We start from the raw sequence: 20,840 nt of genomic DNA on the forward strand, positions 1-20,840 counted from the left end.
AACATTTCTTATTATTATCAATGTTGAAAACAGTTGTGCTGTTTAATATTTTATGGAAACCGTGATACAATTGTGAATAGGATTCTTTGATGAATAGACAGTTCAAAATAAAATTTTTTTTTTGAAAAATGAAATTTATTGTAAGTTGTTTTTACTGTCACGTTTGATCATTCCAATGCATCCTTGCTGAATAATTTTCTTTTAAAAAAAGAAAAGGAAAAACACGTATACCAACCTCAAACTTTATGAACGGTAGCAATATACATTTATGCCAATCTACATTTATGTAGGCCACAATCTGTTAGTTTTTATACATAAAAGTGCAAGGATTGATAGGTAATCTTTAGGGTTCGGAGACCTTAAAGAAATAGTTCACCTACATACTCTCCCTCAAGTTGTTCCAAACCTGTATGAGTTTCTTTTTTTCTGTTCAACACAAAAGAATAAGATATTTTAAAGATATTTTAAAGAATGTTGGAAACCAGATAGTTGACGGTTACCATTGACTTCCATAGTAGGAAAAAAAATACTATGGAAATCAATGGCTACCGTCAACTGTCTGAGTGAGTAAATGATGACAGAGTTTTCATTGGTGGGTGAACTATCTCTTTAAGGCTGCCACCAGAATATATGAAGGAAATGGTAGGTTCAGTTCAGCTAGGCTGAAGAGATTTAGGTACTGACCAAAACGGGACCCTAAAGTAAATCACATCACGCACACTCCTGGATGGTACACATATATATCTGCCTCCACCACAGAGATCGATAAAGCCAAGTGTGTGTGTGTGTGTGTGTGTGTGTGTGTGTGTGTGTGTGTGTGTGTGTGTGTGTGTGTGTGTGTGTGTGTGTGTGTGTGTGTGTGTGTGTGTGTGTGTGTGTGTGTGTGTGTGAGAGAGGATCGAAAAGAAAATCACAGAGCTGCCCCCACATCTCCCGAAAACACACATTTTGAGGCAAAGCGTGACGGAACACCTTTGTCTGTCTCTGGCCCAGCTGCACAACCTGGACACACACACACACATTCCTTCTCTGAATGCAGCATTTGGCAGTATTTGAAGCTGACACTGCTGATGTCATTTGCAGCAATGAGTCATTGGGCCCACACTCCTGCTGTGTGTACTGGGCCCCACACACACACACTCTTCCAGAACCGAACATGGGCCCATCTATTTGCTTCCCTTGGCATCGGAAGTCGTATATTTATGAATGTGCCCAGACAAAACAAATATCCCTCATCTCTTTTTCTCTTCTTTTTTAATTTAAACTCTATTTCTCCCTTCTCTCACTCTCTTCCGTCGCCCTCGCCGGTTTAGCAAGCTAGCACGACTCATTGGCCCTCTGGACACACTCTATTCTGCCACTCTATTGTCGATCCGACAGCCTTTGTTGTATGGAGAAAAAGAGACCCCCGCCGTTCTTTCTGCCTCTCTCACACACACACACACACACACACACACACACACACACACACACACACACCCACACATAATACACACACATTCCACAAGCACAGAGGTCAAAGGGTGCAGCTGCCTCAATAAAGCAACGGGAGTGTGTGTGCATGTGTGTGTGCGCGTCTTAAAAAGAGAGTAAGTGGGGGAGTGAGGGAGGTGGCGGATTCATTTTTACTTTTCCTCTTTTCTGGGCTGAAAGAGCGAGTGAGGGCAGGAGAAGAAGGGAAACAGGGCAGCTCTTCTGCTGCTGAAGGACTCTTGTCATTTGGGGAATTTTTGGGAAAACTTTTCAAATTGAATTTTGAGGCTTTGTGGGGTCCGTTATTGTCTTATTGTTTGCGAGGCTGTGCGTGTTTGCGCATGTCCACTCGGCTAACGATTTTGTCTCGTTTTCCCGTGACATTTTTTTCCAGTGTTAACGAAACCCCACAGAATTGAACACTTTTCCTGTGAGACTTGAAAAAAAATCAAGAAATCCCTCCAAACGGAGGCCGTATTGATTTTTGTTGTTGTTGTTGTGCTATCTCAGGGTGTTGAAGTGTTAAAGCAGGGTGAGACTGACCTCAGGTCACTGGGCATCAAAACAGGTTGCTGGGCCGTGAGATGGACGGTGGGTTTAGAAACCGCATGCTAAGCGGACGCTCTAGAGGCAGTGTCCTCCTGTCCAACCTAAATAGGGTTTAGAAACAGACAAACTTTATGTAAATATCCAGAATTACAGATAAAAAAAATAACAGATAAAGGGGGGGGGGGGGGGGGGGGTTATTCTGTTGGCTTCTCAATCCCTTCACTCATTCATTGTGACTAAAGTTTGATAGCAAAATACAGTAAAAACAGTAATATTGTGAAATATTTTCAAAATGTGATTTATTTCTTTGATGCAAAGCTGATTTTTCAGCATCATTACTCCAGTCGTCAGTGTCACATGATCCTTCAGAAATCATTCTAAGATGCTGATTTGCTGTTCAGGAAACATTTATTATTATCAATGATGAAAACAGTTGTGCTGTTTAATACTTTTGTGGAAAGCAGTCAGGATTCCACAAACCACTCTTTGATGAATAGAAATTTCCACAGAATTTATTTGAAATAGAAATCTTTTGTAACGTTACAAATGTATTTACTGTTGCTTTCGATCAATTTAATGTGTCCTTGCTGAATAAAAGTATCAATTTATTTCAGAGAAAAACAGTCTTACTAACCCCAAACATTAGTGTGCAACAAGGAAAAATATATTCTATCCATCAAGAATTGACTGGACCTTGAAAAGTTGGGGTTTTTACAACCAGAATGTTAATTCTAACATTAATCATAAAGGATTAATTGTATGTTTACACAACGATGATGTACTAAAAATTGTTTTTCGTGTACAGACGACAACGCTGTCAAAATGATCCCCGTTCACACGGATCCACGAAAACGACTAAAACACTGTATTATTCATGCCAGGCCAGTAGTTGGCGGTCACTTTGTAATGAAACAATTACGTCTATAGACTAAACAAGTAATACGCATGCTCATGATGTCACCGTTTTCACAAATTCACTTTTTTGTAATTTACATGTTGACAATAACCGGCTTTGAAACCCCTAGGCCTCCAAAACACAATTGTCATGTAAATGAACGGCTAAAACGCATAAAAAGTTTTCAGTTTTTAGTTGAAAACAGTGTTGTTTTGTGTACAGTTTTCGTCCAAGGAATCAGGCCATATTTATTTGAGCCTCTACCAACTGGGACACTAGATGTGCAGAATGAAGGTCAAGTTCACCCTCGAGAGCATATTGATGTATTCAGTCTCTGCTGTAACCTTTACATTTATGCAATTACATAAATTGATCTACAGTGCATTTAAGAAACACATTTTATCAGTGCATGAGTTCTCTGAGACTTAAACCCATAACTTGGGTATTACTACACTGTAAAAAAAATGTTTTTTCAACTTAAAAAAGTAAGGGCACTACTTTTTTTTACACTTTATTTTATAATTTCAATAACTGGGTAATAACCAAAGTCCCTTTAAAACAAGTCATTTCATTCGGCGGCCATTTTTGAAATGCCTTTCGGGTGTGCAAGTGCAGCTCCTATCTCTTTGAACAGGGAAACATCAAATTCTCCAAAACTGTTAGTCAAGCTTATGATTAAATTTCAGAATTGAAATCACCAATTAAATCTGAAAATAACTGTCTAATAAATTTAGTTTCTAAACACTCGAATCATGACAGAAACTAAATTTTTCAGGCCGGATCAAGCTAATGCGAAAGCACTTTTCCGCATTCAAAACAATACGAAATTACGGGTCTTGTGTTATGCTATAGTCTTTGGTAATAACTAGGTACTAAACCTGAATCTAACCCTAAACCTAACCTTAACCCATGTAGTTACCTTATATTACCAGTACTTTTAAGTACACTGTAAGTACACACGCAAGTTCACATAAAGTGCAACCAAAGTAAGAGTTCCTACTGCCTTAAAATTTTAATTTTAGTCAACTCAAATATCCAAGTTGTCATTTAGTACAACTTCACATTTCAAGTTGACTTAACTTGAACTTTTAAGGCAGCACGAACACTAATTGAAAACACAAAACATTTTTTTTACAGTGTACCTGAGCTCCAGGAACGCTTTAGACTGTAATGAGTTTTAAATTACTGCTTGGCAAGATTATAAAAATGCTAAATAATAGCCTAACCATGTCTAACTTGTAGCTATTAGCCTAAACACCGGCCTTAGTGACATCAAAAGGAAAGTAATTTAGAGATAGAGCAAGTTTGATTACCAGCAAACAAACTTTTACTTATTTTGAACTGATCACAGAGTACACGTTGTTCCAAAGAAGACCAGAAACTTGAGGTAAAAAGACAGTTTTGATTTCTCCTTGACTTGGATAACAAAAGAAACCAAAAGTATCAAAGATGAAAGAAACACTCTAGATACAATGTGAATGAATGATGGATGAGATCATGGGACGACCGTGCAATTTTCTGTGTGAATATCCAAGGGCAAACGATTACCCATAACTCACGGCGATGTTTCCGGATGCTATCATATAGATCTGAGGGGCTTGCGAAAGTAAAGTGGTAGAGAGAACATGAGACCGTGTGGGTGTATGAACTTCTATTGTGTCGGATACTCGGCTGGTATCATTTTGTGTCGTGTTAATAAATTAATCATCTGAAATGAACACCCTCTAACCACTCTCTCTCTCTCCTGTTCTGTAGCTTTATCAGCTTCATTTTTGCCAGCCCAGCTGCACTTGTCATCGGCCCCATTATTAACTGTACTAGTTTGTTTTTCTCTCTCCTACAACATAAAGAATGCAAGGCTTTATCGAGAGAGGGAGGAGAACATGTCGAAAGAGGCATAAGAAAGAGAGAGGGAGGAGAACATGTCGAAAGAAGGAGAATAAAGGAGTGAGAGAGAGAGAGAATGGCGCTGTCAGAGATCAGAGCTGTGGTGGCTGAGACTGAAGGAGAGATTAAGCAGAGGGGTTCCTGCCTGGTGACGACTTAAAGACCCGTCTTTTCATCAGTCGCTTCCAGTCCACGCTGCCTACAGGTGCAATCAGAGACACTTGACTTTCAGCCCTCACCTTTCCTCACCTCAGCCTTTAGAAAGGAAAACCGAAGGGGATGTGGCCTGTACTCCATCCTTCCCATTCCTCTTGTTTCTCTCTATCGCTCATTTTGCGCATTTGATATGCAGATGACCGGCCGGCTATTCAAATGGCCAAATTGCAGGCGGCTAGGAAACCATATCTCGCTCTTTCTGACCTTCAGGAGGGTCCCCATAGCAACGCCGTCTTAAGGCTCCCGTGGCGACATTCAAGTCAAGCGCGCCGGTCTTCTGGATTTTTAGCCTTGCCGCCAAAACCTGTTCAAATCTGATTATAGAGGATTATCTCCTAATTGATTTCACTCCAGGCCAAGTTTGAGGTTTTTTCTTTTTTTCCTTTTTTTTTTAATAACACAACTGAAACTGTGCTCTACTTCACAGAAAAGCACAGCTGTTGGCAGGAAGAAAGCATTATGTGTATTAATTCATGTTAGGTGTATTAAAAAGACTACAAGCATATGTTTTCTAAATTTGATATATAGACCAACCCAAATATATGTATACATAATTATACAAAGCAAAGGCCTATATGCGAGTAGTGTAGTAGAATTTATAAATTTTATGTGTAAACATTTTATTTATTTATAATGGTTTGTGTAAAAAATTTACTGTTAAAAGATTGACTGAAGTTATGAAATTGCAGATCAAAAGTCTGAGAATTAGCACCGTGCTGGGCCTATGATGATAACTTTCAAATGTAATGCTTTAATGGCTATGATCCTCAGAAACTGCTAATAAAAAAATCCATTCAACAGAGGTATTATGGCATTAATATTATTATCTGAGACATTGGCCTTCCTTGACAATATTTATCATAGATCAAAAATAATCAACCAAGTGTTGCGTGCTTCATAAAAATGACGTCATCAAAACAACCAGCTATCATACACTTGTCCTTGTGAAACACAGGAGATAATATTTATCTCACTCACCACAGTACTCTACTCATATTAATGGTGCACTGATGTTTTTCATGATGTCCAAGTACTTTGACTCGAAGCGCAGCACGATTAATGAACATCAGATTTTGCACCAGATTTGGGAGAAAGCCTAACGGCTAACTTGGATCACGTGTGCCTTGATAACCAATCACAGTACAGCCTTGTTCAGAGTAATCATCCTTGTCGCCGAGCATTGATATATCTATGGTCGCGGAGGACATTGAAACAAAATTCAACACAGGTGATTCATGTTTCTGAAATAAATTAAAATGTTGAACTTTAATACAGGTGCGTTTGAATTGAAGCGCCCCTGAGCAGACCGATCATGTAGTCTACAAATTGTATTAGTGTGATATCAAACTGATTTTTCGCAACTGATGTTATGTTGTTGCAGCGAGTGAGTTGTAAGGCCATAAATGTCGATGCATTCATTAAATAACTATTACTGAATAAAATGTCTAATTGAAAAACAATTATATCAAATTAAAACTGAATAAAAGTTGAATTTTATTTAAAAAATAATAATTTTCTCTAATTAAATAATGTGGTTATGAAATTCAATATCCTATCTTTCAATGAAAGCTTATTTTGAGGTACTTTAAAAAGGCTGATTGAGCATGGTGTTTTTCCTTTTTTGTGGATTTATATGTAGCATGTTTTAGAGTTTAGCATATAATTAATATAAATTATAATAATCCTGTGTGTTCAACTGGAAAAAAGTAACCACTTAGAGACAGCAATAAGATAAAATGAGCTCAAACCTTTCTTGTTAAAATTTTCTTTAAAACCTATTCATCTGAGCTATGCAATCCACATTAATTTTATCACTCAATTGTTCATCAGCAATTGCCATTTTGTAACCAAAGAAAACATTGAGAAATTTTAAGTTGAGAAATTCCCTGAGCAAACACCGGGCAATAAAACATTAATAGCATACAAGTTCATTTTAGAAAAATTATTACACAATAAAAGATGACCGCAGAAGCCTATAAGGACATTTTTAAATGTTTTTCTTTCTCTCCCTTGTGATCCAGAACCTTCCCTTTCGCACCTAAATCATGTTACACCAATGAGAACGATTGGGGCACGACATAAACATTCCAAAGGCCAATAATACGGTCCTCACCTCAGCATCACCTGTAACTGTGCGCCAACCTCGCGGGGACAATCACTACCAGATTTCGTGAGTTTTCATAAATATGAAATTGTTGCCAGAAGGCAATGGTTGCTTTGGCAACTGAATGGTTTTCGGAAAGCATACAGAAGGATCTAAAGGATAGCAATAAAAGAGAAAGAGAGATACAGTCTGAAATAAATATTATGAGAAAATATATTTCTGTGTGCTTATGGAACACTTTCATTGCTCTACTGGCAACGGATGGCGACTGTAAATGCCAGTGTTTTACTTTATAGAAGATGAAATACCAGGACTGATGGTAGTGTGGAAAGAAAAATGAAGGGCATTAAAGGGATAGTTCACCCAAAAATGACAATTGTGTCATTATTTATTCAACCTCACGTCGTTCCAAACCAATAAGACTTTCGTTCATCTTCGAAACACAAATGAAGCTCTTTATTTGGAAATCTGAGAGATTTCTGTCCCTCCATTGACATCTATGCAACTGACACTTTAACGCTTCATAAAGAGACTTGTATTCACATATGAAAGTTCAACCGAACCTGCTTGACGTGTGAAAACAAACCTCATTGGTTCTTGTTGAAGCTCAAATGTGATGCGTAACACGTGAGAATGAACCTCATTGGTTTTCACACGTCAAGCGAACATACTTGAGCTTCCGTTTACCCACTTTTTGAAGTGTCAAAGTGTCAGTTGTGTAGCTGTCAATGGAGGGACAGAAATCTCTCAGGTTTCATCAAAAAGATCTTCATTTGTGTTCTGAAGATGAACGAAAGTCTTACGGGTTTAGAATTGAAATTTTGGGGTAAACTATCCCTTTAAATTGTTCTCATCTCATTCAGTTGCATGTTCAGTGCAAGTCCACAAAACTCAATGCATACAAACACGAGCACAGTAAAGAAAATCCAAGAATGCGTTGTAAAGTTTTTTTTGTGTGTTTTTTAATCAACATTTCTTCAAAGGAATGTATTAGTTGTATAACCCTTTTAAAGGCATGTATGCAGGAGGGAAAACAAGAGAGGGGTAGTGAGAGGGGGGGGGAGATGGAGGGATGGACACAGAAAAGAAAACATCACACACAAATATGGTGTTTTACAAACGTCTGAACACATCACTGGAGAGGAATGGAGGTCTTTAAAGTGGCCGCCACCCGCTGGCTATTGGCACAGAGAAACACGTACACACAACTGAAGCGTTCTCTAAAAAAATACACACTTTGTGGTTCCGTCCCCGCTTGTGTCTGCGTACAGAATACTGGTCCCAGCGTTTGTGGCGAAAGCAAGTGCACAAAGAATCGCTCGATGTGAAAGACAGAAGATGGACCTTTTTGGGACCAGATGTTGGATAAACGAGACCTAAAAAAGGGAGGACGGTGAGCAGAGAGAGTTTGTGTCTCCTCATGTGTCCTCGAACGTTCCCCTTCCATGTCGGTCCGTCTTTGAACGATGTCCACGTGTGTTTCGGACATATACGCACACCTGCACGCACACACACGTATCCAAGTCCATGTGCACAGGGGCAGAGACATGGCTTACGCTGATTGTTTCAGTAAATGCAACATAATTCGAACAGAAACCGAACGCTTAAATATGTATGAAACAGCTCACGAATACAACAGCGCCGAACAAATGAAACACCTCCACATTTTAGGCAACTTGATATTGAAGTAACAAAATCCAAATTTGCGTGTAAGAAGAAAACATCAATGTGACAGGAAAACAATGTCGTCTTTTTTTTTTTTCTCACAGTCTTGATGCACCAGAGTGATATAAAACTAAATGCTTTTTGAGAGACAGATATCGAAGCTTTCTAGGCAGATTGAAAACAGTAACAGATAGTTTAAGTCCCAACGTCACAAATCACATCTGCAAAATAAGACCCCTAACATATTTGGGTGTGAATGGCTTGTTATTATGTGCGTGTATGCGGTGTATTTCTTAGCGATAACATTCTTTTACACGCATACAAAACACACAGTGACAATGGCAGTGAAAAATAACACAATTTGTATTTGTCCTAAGGCCAGAAACATATTCTACGCAAGTATGCAAACACGGATGCTAATGCCTGGTCAACACATTGAACAAACGTGAACAAAGTTTAGCTGTTTTCAGACTAGCATACTACTCCTACGATGAAGCCCTGCTCATTACATGCAAAACAAGTGGCAGTGAATTTAGAATTTCTTCCCATGACTTATTCATTTTGAGGCCATGTTTTATTAATTTGCATTATTTTTAATTAAATTGTGGTCACAATATTAATAAGATATTTAGTTTTTCCACTGCATGTTGTTCCATATAGCTCATTTTTCTCTGCTAATTAGCTAAAGCTAGAAACAGTCTGCACTCATAATAGTAGCTTGTTAGTATGCCCTTTTGAATTTCAGAAGAAATACTACATACTATATGATACAAGTAGCTTAGTGAGATTGGGTGCGTCCGAAATCGCATGCTCTCTTGAATAGGTACTTATTTTGAATAAGTAATTATTTCACAGCCGCTAAAAAAGGATGTTCTATGAGTGTGGGAAGTATGAATGTAATCCGGATGTACTACATTCACTTTGTTGTCATTATCATGTGACCTACAGCGTCAGTTGCATGAATCTTAAATCGCTCCTGTGGCCTCATGGGATAGTAAAATGAAGTAGGAAGTAGTAGGTCATCCGTTTTTGCGCAACTTTTTGCCTACTCTTTTACGAATACTGTGAATTCTGATATACTTCTTTGATCACATACTGTTTTTCATCTACTATATAGAAGGGAAGTATGCAATTTCGGATGCAGCCATTGTTTCCCAAACTATTGATCTGCCGTGACAGAGAAAACTGACCGTAGAAGAAGACAGTTTATGCTAATACTTGCTATAGCGCCCACATTGGCCACATTGAGAATGCAAGTGAATTCTGACACATTTAAAATCACTTAATAATTGAGTTCTGACACATTTCGGGATGCAACGACGTGATAGAAGCGTTTGCATTTACAAACTTGCATAGAGTATGTTGCAGGCCTAAGAGAGAGATTTTCATTGGCACTAACTAAGATAAACAAAGCTAGTTACAAAGCTGCAATGATTGTGTGTGTGTGTGTGTGTGTGAGAGAGAGAGAAAGGCAAAGAGAGGAGAGAAAGAGAATGCGAACGAACAATGCTAATCACGGCGTTTGTTGAGGTAACCAGCATATACGCCCAATCAGAATGGCTTTTGATTGAGATTTGGAGGTGTGTGTGTATATGTGTGTGTGTGTGTGTGATGAAAATCTCTTTACAAGAGCTTTTCTGTGTGCCATGGCCATTGAGTCGATCTCCGAGTGTGTGTGTATGTGTGTCCGTCCGAACACGTCAACATTAAATTGAGACGAGCCCGCAGATACTCAAGAATTTGAAACGAGTCTAGAAATATTTCCACTTCACTTCATGTGAACAAAAAAGAGCACTGTGTGTCTGTAAAAGAGTAATTCTGTGTGTCCATCTATCCTGTTGTCCATCTGAGAGAATGAGTTCCTTTCTTCCCCTCATCTGTCTCTTTGTACCTCAGAAGACCACAAGCCCAGATCTGCCTCTTCCACAGTTTCAGACGAGTTTAATAAAAACCTCTCTCTCTCTCTCTCATTCCTCCTTTAAGCATCTTTCAACTTTTCTTCTCTTCCTCCACCATCCCCTCCCCTATTTTTTTCTTTTAATGTGATTCTTCAGTTTCACAGTCATTCTGGAAGTTTCCTCGCTCGTACGCTTGCTTTCCCAACAGGCGGTGTTCGCATTCTTTTCTTTTTATTTTTCTCCCCCTTCCAATTCTTGCCTCCTCTCTGGGTTTTTTCCCTTATTTCCAAGCGTCTTTAAAAATAATAATAAAAAAAGCGTTCTCGGATTGTTCTACCTCAACACATTCACAAACGAGGTCTAGCTTCAAAACTACATCAGAGTACAAGGAGCTATAAAAATATATGTGTAGAACGGAGGAGACTCCTGGGAAAGAGGAAAACGAGGGGGAACCAAACAAACTTGGTTTCTGCAACAAAATGAAAAGTATTAAATTAATTTACAACTCAAAAAGGGGAAAAAAACAAGGTCAGCATGTCATGAAAAATAGGAAAACAAAAATTAGGCCTAGCAAACTGTAACTTTACATGGAAAAAAAATCTAAAAATTATTTTACGGAGTATTCATATATAATTATAATCTATGTGTTGAAAGCGATAAAAAACTTTTTTGATGTTCGCTCATATTTTTGTGTTTTGGTTTTGAAACAGTCTAACAAACACACACGCCCTTGCTCACGCTAACACTGTACTCAATCACACACTCATCCACGCACAGAAACACTTGCGAGTTGTATTGAAGCCCGCCGGTTGCAACGTGTGCGACTGCAGTGTTGGAATATTTATCCTACACACTCACAAAATACACACGTTATTAAAATATACAAGATTCTCCACGCCACTACAACTCCACCAATCAAACACATGGGTCCTAGATCACGTGACTGCAGCCTTGTGTGACGATTGGCTGAATTAATGGCCCCTCCCCCATCACGAAGGAGTTTAATACAAACTAGACTGCTATTTGTGAGTAGATGTAGCATTCGAAGTCAGAGTTCACGTGTTGTCTTTGTAGGTTTGGACAAGTTTTCCTCTTCTTTTTTTCTTTTTTGTGTTTTTATAGTCTGTTTTTTGCAAGTACATCAGAAAAAGTTTTGATGCTTGTGCTCCAGAACGCCCCCCATAAAAGGAGTCTATGTTTTTTCAGTTGGGCTGAATCACTCCAGGAGGTTTTCTCTAGCTTTAAGAACTTTTCCCCATGTGGGACGTTAGAGAGAGGGAGGCCCTCACAACAGGACATCCTCTCTCTCTCAACAAAAGGCCGAAGTTGGGGGGAGTGACGGGGAATGATAACACACACACAGACACACTCCACCAGGAATGGTTAGTGTGTCAGAGAAATGCGTGTGAAGGTAAAAGGATCTACGGGGATGCAGACTGTAAGGGGCGGGGCTTGTGGGGCGGGGCTTAGATAGTCGTTTAAGGTGGGTGTGGTCTTGGCGGATGTTGTCGGTAAGGTCGTCTCCGGTTCTCATACTTTATAGTAGATGTTGGCAGGACTCTGAGGAGGCATCTCCTGTACGATGTAGACCGGATGGCCGTAGTCCCCGCTCACTTTCTCGTAGTGCGGGCAGTAGGCGGAGTCAGAAGTCCGCAGTGGGATGATGATGTCGCTAGGTTCGGAGCCGTTGTTGTTGCCGCCTCCTACGCCCCCACCGCAGCCCCGCTTGGGCGATGTCAGGGAGGACAGGGAGAGGGGAGGGTGGTGCGATTCTGAATGCTTGGCATGTCGGCGCCGGTAGCACACCACGCAGATCACGGCGGTCACGAGCAGGAGGAAAGCCGAACCGCCGGCCGCACCTGCGATAACAGCGATGTTGGAGGGAGGGAGGGGACCGTTTTCTCCACCGGGACTTCTGGGAGGAATTCTGGGATGTGTGTTGTTTCCAGCACCTGCAAAACAAAGTGAAGAATTTGATCAATTCCAGATACTGGGCCCTATTTTAACGATTTAAGCGCATGATCTAAGTGCACTTAGGGTGAGTCCGAATCCACTTTTGCTAGTTTAACGACGGGAAAAATGGTCGGCGCGCCCAGCGCACGGTCTAAAAGGGTTGTCCCTATTTTCTTAGTGAGCAATTGGTGTGTTTTGGGCATTACGTCCAATAAACCAATTAGAGTCTTATCTCCTATTCCCTTTAAAAGCCAGTTGCGCTCACACCATGGCAGATTCGCTATTTACATGGTGGAATTTGCAAGCAGAAAGACTGAATACTTCTCTAGCGAGGAAACGGATCTGCTCGTGCTCGGGGTTAAAGCACGTGAACAGACTATCTACTGGACAAAGTGTACATGCGTTATGGTTCCACCAACAGGTGCAGATTACTAACGCGCACTTTAAATAACAAAGAAAAATTTGCGCCATTGACTTTAGAACAGGTTTTTTTTGTCAATGGCAGAGTCTATTTCAGTTGCCTCAAAATAGCAACGTGCCAACAAAGCGCCTGAACACACCTCGTTTTCAGACCAAATGCATTTGCTATTTAAACAGCTTGGCGCAGGACGTGTAAATGATAACTGCGTCGGGCTGAAACTAGCAAAACACACTTGCGTCGGGCATGGCGCCGTATTGCACCGGATGTATGATAAAGCCCATAGAGACACTCCACATATATGCGACCTGCTCCATCAATTTGAATTGTTATGACTCAGTAATAATTGATTTAGAGATATAATAATTTAAATGGTGGCTTGTTTTGGAAAAAAAAGTCTCTTTTTTAAAAGCATTTTTGAATGGAGATTAGAGATTTATTCTAACAGACTACCATCCCAAATGAATACTTTCATTCAACAAGGACACATTCAATTGATCAAGTGACAGTAAAGACTTTGATGCTGTTACAAAAGATTTCTATTTCAACTAAATGCTGTTCTTTTGAACTTTTCTGAACTTTTTATTAATCAAAGAAAATAAATAAATAAAAGAACTTACATTGTTTCTATTCAACGGTACTGTACATTGCTAACAGGTAAAAATAAGTAAAAATAAAATGCATGTATTTAATATTTATGATTTTATTGATACACATTTTTTAGCTAACTAACAAGCTATGGACGCTGAATTAGTTTCAGCAATGCTGTCACACCACATTTAAGTGACATAACAACATTTATGCTGTGAATATCATGATAAAAAAGGGCAGTTTGAAAAGAGCAGATCAAAAATCACCTATTTTCATGCAACTTCTAGCTAAATTATGGAAGTCCCATATTGTTTTCTTGAACAAACTTCACATAAATCCCGTAAATTGACGGCCCTTGGCTAAGCATAGTTTTCTGAAGTTCAGCGCTTTTTGTCAGGGAAACTTTCTGGGTCGCATTTGGTGATGACACCCATTAGTGAGATGACCATCTTTAACTTGTTCCCGTATTGGAGCGTGGACTCAGAGAAGTGCCCTCTGACACTTACATGAGTTTTAGTCTGATGTAGCGGGTTCATTAGCGCAGCCACATCCTGCCCTCTAGCATCGCCCATCTCCCTCTACCTCGCCATCTGATGGGCTAGTTAATGACTTTAACCAATCAAATGGAACAAATTAAACGGGACCAGTCATCTAACCCCTTGATTGGCTTGTTCACGTCCTTAACAGATCAGACTGAACCAATTAGAGCCCTCCGCGTTCACTCAAACTGTCAGAAATCTGAATAAAGTTGGAGGATGTTGTAAAGTACTGGACTTTTATCTGAACTCGCTGACCAGTGACTCGGATCACAGTGAGTCAAGGTGGATTGGGTTTCCGCAAACATGCACGCTTTGGCACGTGTAAACCCGTGGTCAGCCGCTGTGGTCTGGCAATGGAGACGTGAACCACAATCATCAGACCGCTGAGTTGAAAAAAATATGTATTTGGATACAGCATTAAATCCTGTTCACATCAAGTACGAAATGCAGAAGTGACACAAATGGCAGACAAAAGGTCTATTCACATGGAGAGTAAACTGGAAAAACCTCCCATAATCAGGCAAAGTTTTGTCTCGAGTATGAATAGTTTCATAGAAGTGCTCTGTTTTTTAATTCAAAGTTGTTGGGGTTTTTTTTTAGTGAATATCCATGGTGAATATTTCCTCTGTGTGAATAGGCCTTTACAGTACTTGCAGACGAGGCTTCACCATGAATTATTCTTAATATAGCAAAGTTTTTTTGCTGCTGAAAGTTGTTTATCGTAAAAAAATGTTTTGCCCTAAAAGCTGTTAAACACTCAGAGGACACACCAGGGAGCAGCAGCTCTAAATGTTCTCTTAAAAAACATAATAAATAACCTTTTTTTTCTACACATGGAAACATGAGCTGTGGTTTATGGGCTGCAGCTTTACACACCGGATTCGAGTATTTAGCCTCTTCTATGAACAACAGCTGAGAGAGCATTTTAATAGATGTAGGATCTATGAGTCTATATTAGTCATTTATCTTTACATAACGGGATTATGGCGTGTGGGAGGCATTTCGCAGGGGAAATGAAAGCCAATCTAAACGCTGTGGCTTGATTGGGCTCTTTAAGATGAAGAACCTGAGCGAGTACAAAACCTCACAATAGAGATGTGCTAGATAACCACCACATGGTCATTCTCAAAGGTCAACTGGCTTACTATATAAAGACTTTATTGCTTGCTTTCACAGACATGGCTAAAGCCTAGTCTCAGACTAAAATGCATGTTTGAGCTGTCTTAACTGAAAGCAACTTGCACTGACATATCTTAAAATATATCAGAGCCTTTGTTTGTGCACATCAGAAATGTTTTTTTTTTTAAGGAACATTTATAAAAACTCCTTAAATGGCCTAGTCCTGGCTTAGTCTAAGCCCTGTCTGTGAAATCAGGCCTATAGGATATTAATGAGATGGTTCTTTAAAGAAAAAAACTGTAGGAATTTCTTTCTTTTGTATGTCCAAGCTGCTGTTTTGACACAGGCTTTCAAGCTTTCAAGCTTCAACATAGAAAAAAAGCTAAATGAATGTAAACATATGACTTGGGAGGTATATTCAAAGTCTTCTGAAGACATATGATAACTTTGGGCTTTAATTTAGGGGATTTTTGGAATGAAAATCTTGCCCTCCATCGCCACAACATGTTTGGTTGCAATTTGGTGACATCAAATTAGCTTGAAATGGCAACTGAAATTAATTTTCTTAGAATAAATACTTTTTGACCATGCATTTTCCGGAAAGCTGCTTTGAAACAATATGTACTGTATTGTGAAAAGTTTTGAAATTAACTAAAATTATGGTGTTCACACAAATCATTTGTATGGCTTCAAAAGACAAGAAATATAGGAGTTGTATGGACTATTTTCATGTTAATTTTTAACAGCCCGTAGTCATTGTATACTTTTAGTGTATGTTTAGTAATTTGTTTTGAAGATTAATAAAAAAAAAAATCATATTTTGTGTTTCACAGAATAAAGAATTGATATTTTTGGCGTGAACCATTCCTTTACAAAGGCTCACTATAGCTCACTGGCAATGGGAAACACAGATTGGAAAGGTACAACCGGTTTGATTACACACACACTTTAAATACAAGACATGGAACAAATGACCATTGTGCTGAGTTAGCTGGACATGGCTGATGTTTCAGTGCGTGTATATGTGTGTGTGTGTATGTGTGTGCAGTTGTGATCTCTACGGGAGACAATGAGAGCCCCTGCCGAGCGAGGGAATGGTCGGAAATACAGGGATCTGTCTGCAGACGCTCTCAATTGGCCCATCATTATTCTTGACACAATTCTCTCGTTTTCTCTCTCCATCCCTCACTCCTTTCCTCCACCTCCACCTTCGCTCCATGTCTTTATGACTATCCGTGTTATTTGTGCTCGTAATGACCAACAGACCCCAAACCCACCTATACACTCCACCACTCCAACTGATGACAGACAGACAGATAGATAGATAGATATAATGCCAGATAGACAGACAGACGGACAGATAGATAGATAGATAGATAGATAGATAGATAGATAGATAGATAGATAGATAGATAGATAGATAGATAGATAGATAGATAGATAGAATGACAGACAGATAGATAGATAGATAGATAGATAGATAGATAGATAGATAGATAGATAGATAGATAGATAGATAGATAGATAGATAGACAGACAGACAGACAGACAGACAGACAGACAGACAGATAGATAGATAGATAGATAGATAGATAGATAGATAGATAGAAAGATAGATTGGCAGACTGATAGATAGATAGATAGATAGATAGATAGATAGATAGATAGATAGATAGATAGATAGATAGATAGATAGATAGATAGATAGATAGATAGATAGATAGATAGATAGACAGACAGACAGACAGACAGACAGATAGATAGATAGATAGATAGATAGATAGATAGATAGATAGATAGATAGAAAGATAGATTGGCAGACTGATAGATAGATAGATAGATAGATAGATAGATAGATAGATAGATAGATAGATAGATAGATAGATAGATAGATAGATAGATAGATTGATTAATAGATAGATAGATAGATAGATAGATAGATAGAATGAGAGACAGAAAGATAGATAGATAGATAGATAGATAGATAGATAGATAGATAGATAGATAGATAGATAGATAGATAGATAGATAGATAGATAGATAGATAGATAGATAAATAGATAGATAGATAGATAGACAGACAGATAGATAGATAGATAGATAGAATGACAGACTGATAGATAGATAGATAGATAGAGAGATAGATAGATAGATAGATAGATAGATAGATAGATAGATAGATAGATAGATAGATTGGCAGACTGATAGATAGATAGATAGATAGATAGATAGATTAATAGATAGATAGATAGATAGATAGAATGAGAGACAGAAAGATAGATAGATAGATAGATAGATAGATAGATAGATAGATAGATAGATAGATAGATAGATAGATAGATAGACAGACAGACTGATAGATAGATAGATAGATAGATAGATAGATAGATAGATAGATAGAATGACAGACTGATAGATAGATAAATAGATAGATAGATAGATAGATAGATAGATAGATAGATAGACAGACAGACTGGTAGATAGATAGATAGATAGATAGATAGATAGATAGATAGATAGATAGATAGATAGATAGATAGATAGATAGATAGATAGATAGATAGATTGGCAGACTGATAGATAGATAGATAGAATGACAGACTGATAGACTGATAGATAGATAGATAGATAGATAGATAGATAGATAGATAGAATGACAGACTGATAGACTGATAGATAGATAGATAGATAGATAGATAGATAGATAGATAGATAGATAGATAGATAGATAGATAGACAGATAGATAGATAGATAGATAATGAGACACAATCTCTCCCTCTAATTGTGTCTGTATATCGAAACGAAAAAACAGAATAAGACACGAGGAAACATTCTTTCGCTCCCAAATGTCAGACAAGTGCAAACAAAGAGTGTGAGTAATTTTCTCATTCTATCATCATACACTAATCATCCTCCTCTCCCTCCCATTTTCTGTGTCTTTCTTCCTCTCAGGACCAACTAAACCCGGGCCGCTAAACTAATGGCATTAATACGTCTCCGAAACGATGGCTCTCTCCTCCTCTCATCCTTTATCCTTCCCTGAGCGGCCATTACCTCCACCGCATTCTGCCTCCGGTTTACAGCTCAGGCCTCCGTGGAACAGCAGAACAGGGGAAAACAGGGGGAAAATGAGGGAATGTGAGGAGGAGAGAACAAACAGAAGGGTGGAATATATCATTAAGAACCCGAGCGCCAAGACGCCTGTTTCTCTCTATCCATCTGTCGCATCCTTCCCTTGTTCCTTTGGTTAGTTCTGTTCTTTTATTAATGTTGTGTCTGTTTGGGATGAGCCGTATCCTCATGATACTGAAGGCAGCTGTGTTTACCTGGATGTGGGTTGTTGATACGGCCCGCGGGGTCAGGTTTGGGAGATTTGGCCGGCAGACCATATTGACCTATGGACAAACCATTGAGAAAGAGTTTAGTAATAATAATGATGATTCAGAAATTGTAGTAACATTTCACAGTATTATTGTTTTTACTGTATTTTTTATCAAATAAATGCAGCCTTGGTGAGCATTACAGACTTCTTTCAAAAACATACAAAAAATCTTTTTGGCCGAAGGTGTATATATCAACTCTATTCAGTACTGAGCAAGTTGACACTAATTCATATGCAAAGATGTTAACCAATCATCAAGAAGGCTATTTGCATAAGTCTTAAAGGTACAGTAGCAAAGACAACCTGATTATTTTTAAAGGTCACAGAGAGGGTCCAGAAGGTCCTGTACATCTAAATTACAACTTAGGGAAGATAATAAATAGCCAAAGTGCAGAGTGTGGTCCCTTTAAGACATATCACACCATAATGTTGCTGCTGAGGGGCTACCACTGAGGTTACAAACACTTTAGACAGCAGACAGACATTTCACTCACACACACACACACACACACACACAGTCATCTCTGAGCTTATGGCGAGCTGTCACACTTGTCAAAATGCCATGACAGTCTTTGTGTGTGCAGGCACATCTCATCAGATATCTCCAACCGAAACGGCTTTTATTTAGATGACAAACAAAACAGACGTGACCTTTCAGCCACAAAGCAGATAACAACATCAGTGATAGAGCAAGAGCGAAAAAGAGAAACAGAACGGGATTTTTAAGTAAAGTCAATAATGTTTCTGGTGTGTGTGGGTATGATTTATAGTCAAAGATGGAGACAGGAAAAAAGAAATAATAATAAAAAAGAAAAACAATAAAATGTTTCATAGCTATGTTGAATCCTCTTTCTTTCAACAGTGTAGTGTGATAGGCATGACTGATAAATAACTCTAAACACACTCTAAACTAAACAGACACGAGTGTGTGTGTGGTGTACAGTTACGGCTCATGGAGTTGTGTCCACAGTCTGTTGGGATTCACTTACCGCTGTTGTCCTGAGTTTAATAATAAAAACTAACAAGGGTACAACCGAGTTTGTGTTTGTGTGTAAACAACAGCTATTGGTCACGAGCGTGGTCATCTGTGCCACTGAGAGAAACGCAAATCCAGCATCCGTAACTGTTTCAGGCGAACAACCCCCTGGCTTTGTCTGCCGATACGCTCCCAAGAGTGTGTGTGTGTGTGTGTGTGTGTGTTACTCACTCTGTCCCACTTTCAGCACCACCTTCATGCCCTGTGTAGCACAAACTCCTCCTCTCACGCTCTCCAGCCCCTGACGCGTCCCGTCTGATGTAGCTGTGAAAGAAAAGAAGAGATTTTATTATTTTTTTATCATACACACAGCAATAAATCAGCCATTCAAAAAATGACTTCTTAATGTTTTACTTTTATGGCATGGTCTTTTATGGCATTTTCTCAAGTAAAAAAATATATAAAATATACACAGAAATATATATTTTTCAAAGAGATAAATATTTGAAATGCAACACTGCATAAAATATTTAGCATTGTTTTCATAGATTGTATCTTGAATATATCTTTTATAAGTGTATTTTTGTCTTACTGGAATAGCAGATTTTTTCACTTGTTTTAAACCTGTTTTTTTACTCGAAACTAGTTACAAAATCTGTCAGTGAAGAAAAAATACACTTGTATTAAAGACACGTACATTCTCTGAACACTTAATATCTTGTGCAGTGTTGCTTCTCAAGTGCATTTATCTCATTTTATGGGGAAACTAAACTATTTGCGATGTTTTTGCAGTCCGAACTGATACTTCCACAAATATATCCAGATATTGTACATTTAACGTATAAAATAGTTAGCATCAGAACCTACTACACTGTAAAAAAAAGCTGCTGCCTTAAATTTTTAAAACACAAAATACATGGATGTTTAAGTAATTTCAACTTAAATTACATTAAACTGACTTAAAAAAATGAAACAAATGAAAAATCAAATCTTGTATAACTTATAGAAAAAAGTTGAAAATTGCTTGACTTACTTTGATGAGTTGAATCAATGTAAAAACACATGTTGTCATAACTTATTGAACATATACATTTTTTACAGTGTACTGTAGTTATTTTGAATTTAACTAGTAAAATAACTTCAAAATATGTTTTATATACAATATCTCTGGATA

General features: G+C 38.4%; 1 protein-coding gene across 1 annotated transcript in view; it reads right to left on the reverse strand.

The window, feature by feature from the left end:
- Positions 1 to 8,064: 8,064 nt before the first annotated feature.
- efnb3b (ephrin-B3b) overlaps positions 8,065 to 20,840 on the reverse strand; it is a 91,140-nt gene continuing 78,364 nt past the window's right edge. The window contains exons 3-5 of the mRNA XM_077227599.1: positions 19,898 to 19,990; positions 18,635 to 18,703; positions 8,065 to 12,639 (exon numbers count right to left, since the gene is read on the reverse strand). Coding sequence (XP_077083714.1) covers positions 12,218 to 12,639; positions 18,635 to 18,703; positions 19,898 to 19,990 — 584 coding nt within the window. The 3' untranslated portion in view covers positions 8,065 to 12,217. The remainder of the gene's footprint in view (positions 12,640 to 18,634; positions 18,704 to 19,897; positions 19,991 to 20,840) is intronic.

Source organism: Siphateles boraxobius, unplaced genomic scaffold, assembly GCF_051911475.1.
Source record: "Siphateles boraxobius isolate OS27281-9 unplaced genomic scaffold, OSU_SipBor_1 130, whole genome shotgun sequence".
Lineage (NCBI taxonomy): Eukaryota > Metazoa > Chordata > Actinopteri > Cypriniformes > Leuciscidae > Siphateles > Siphateles boraxobius.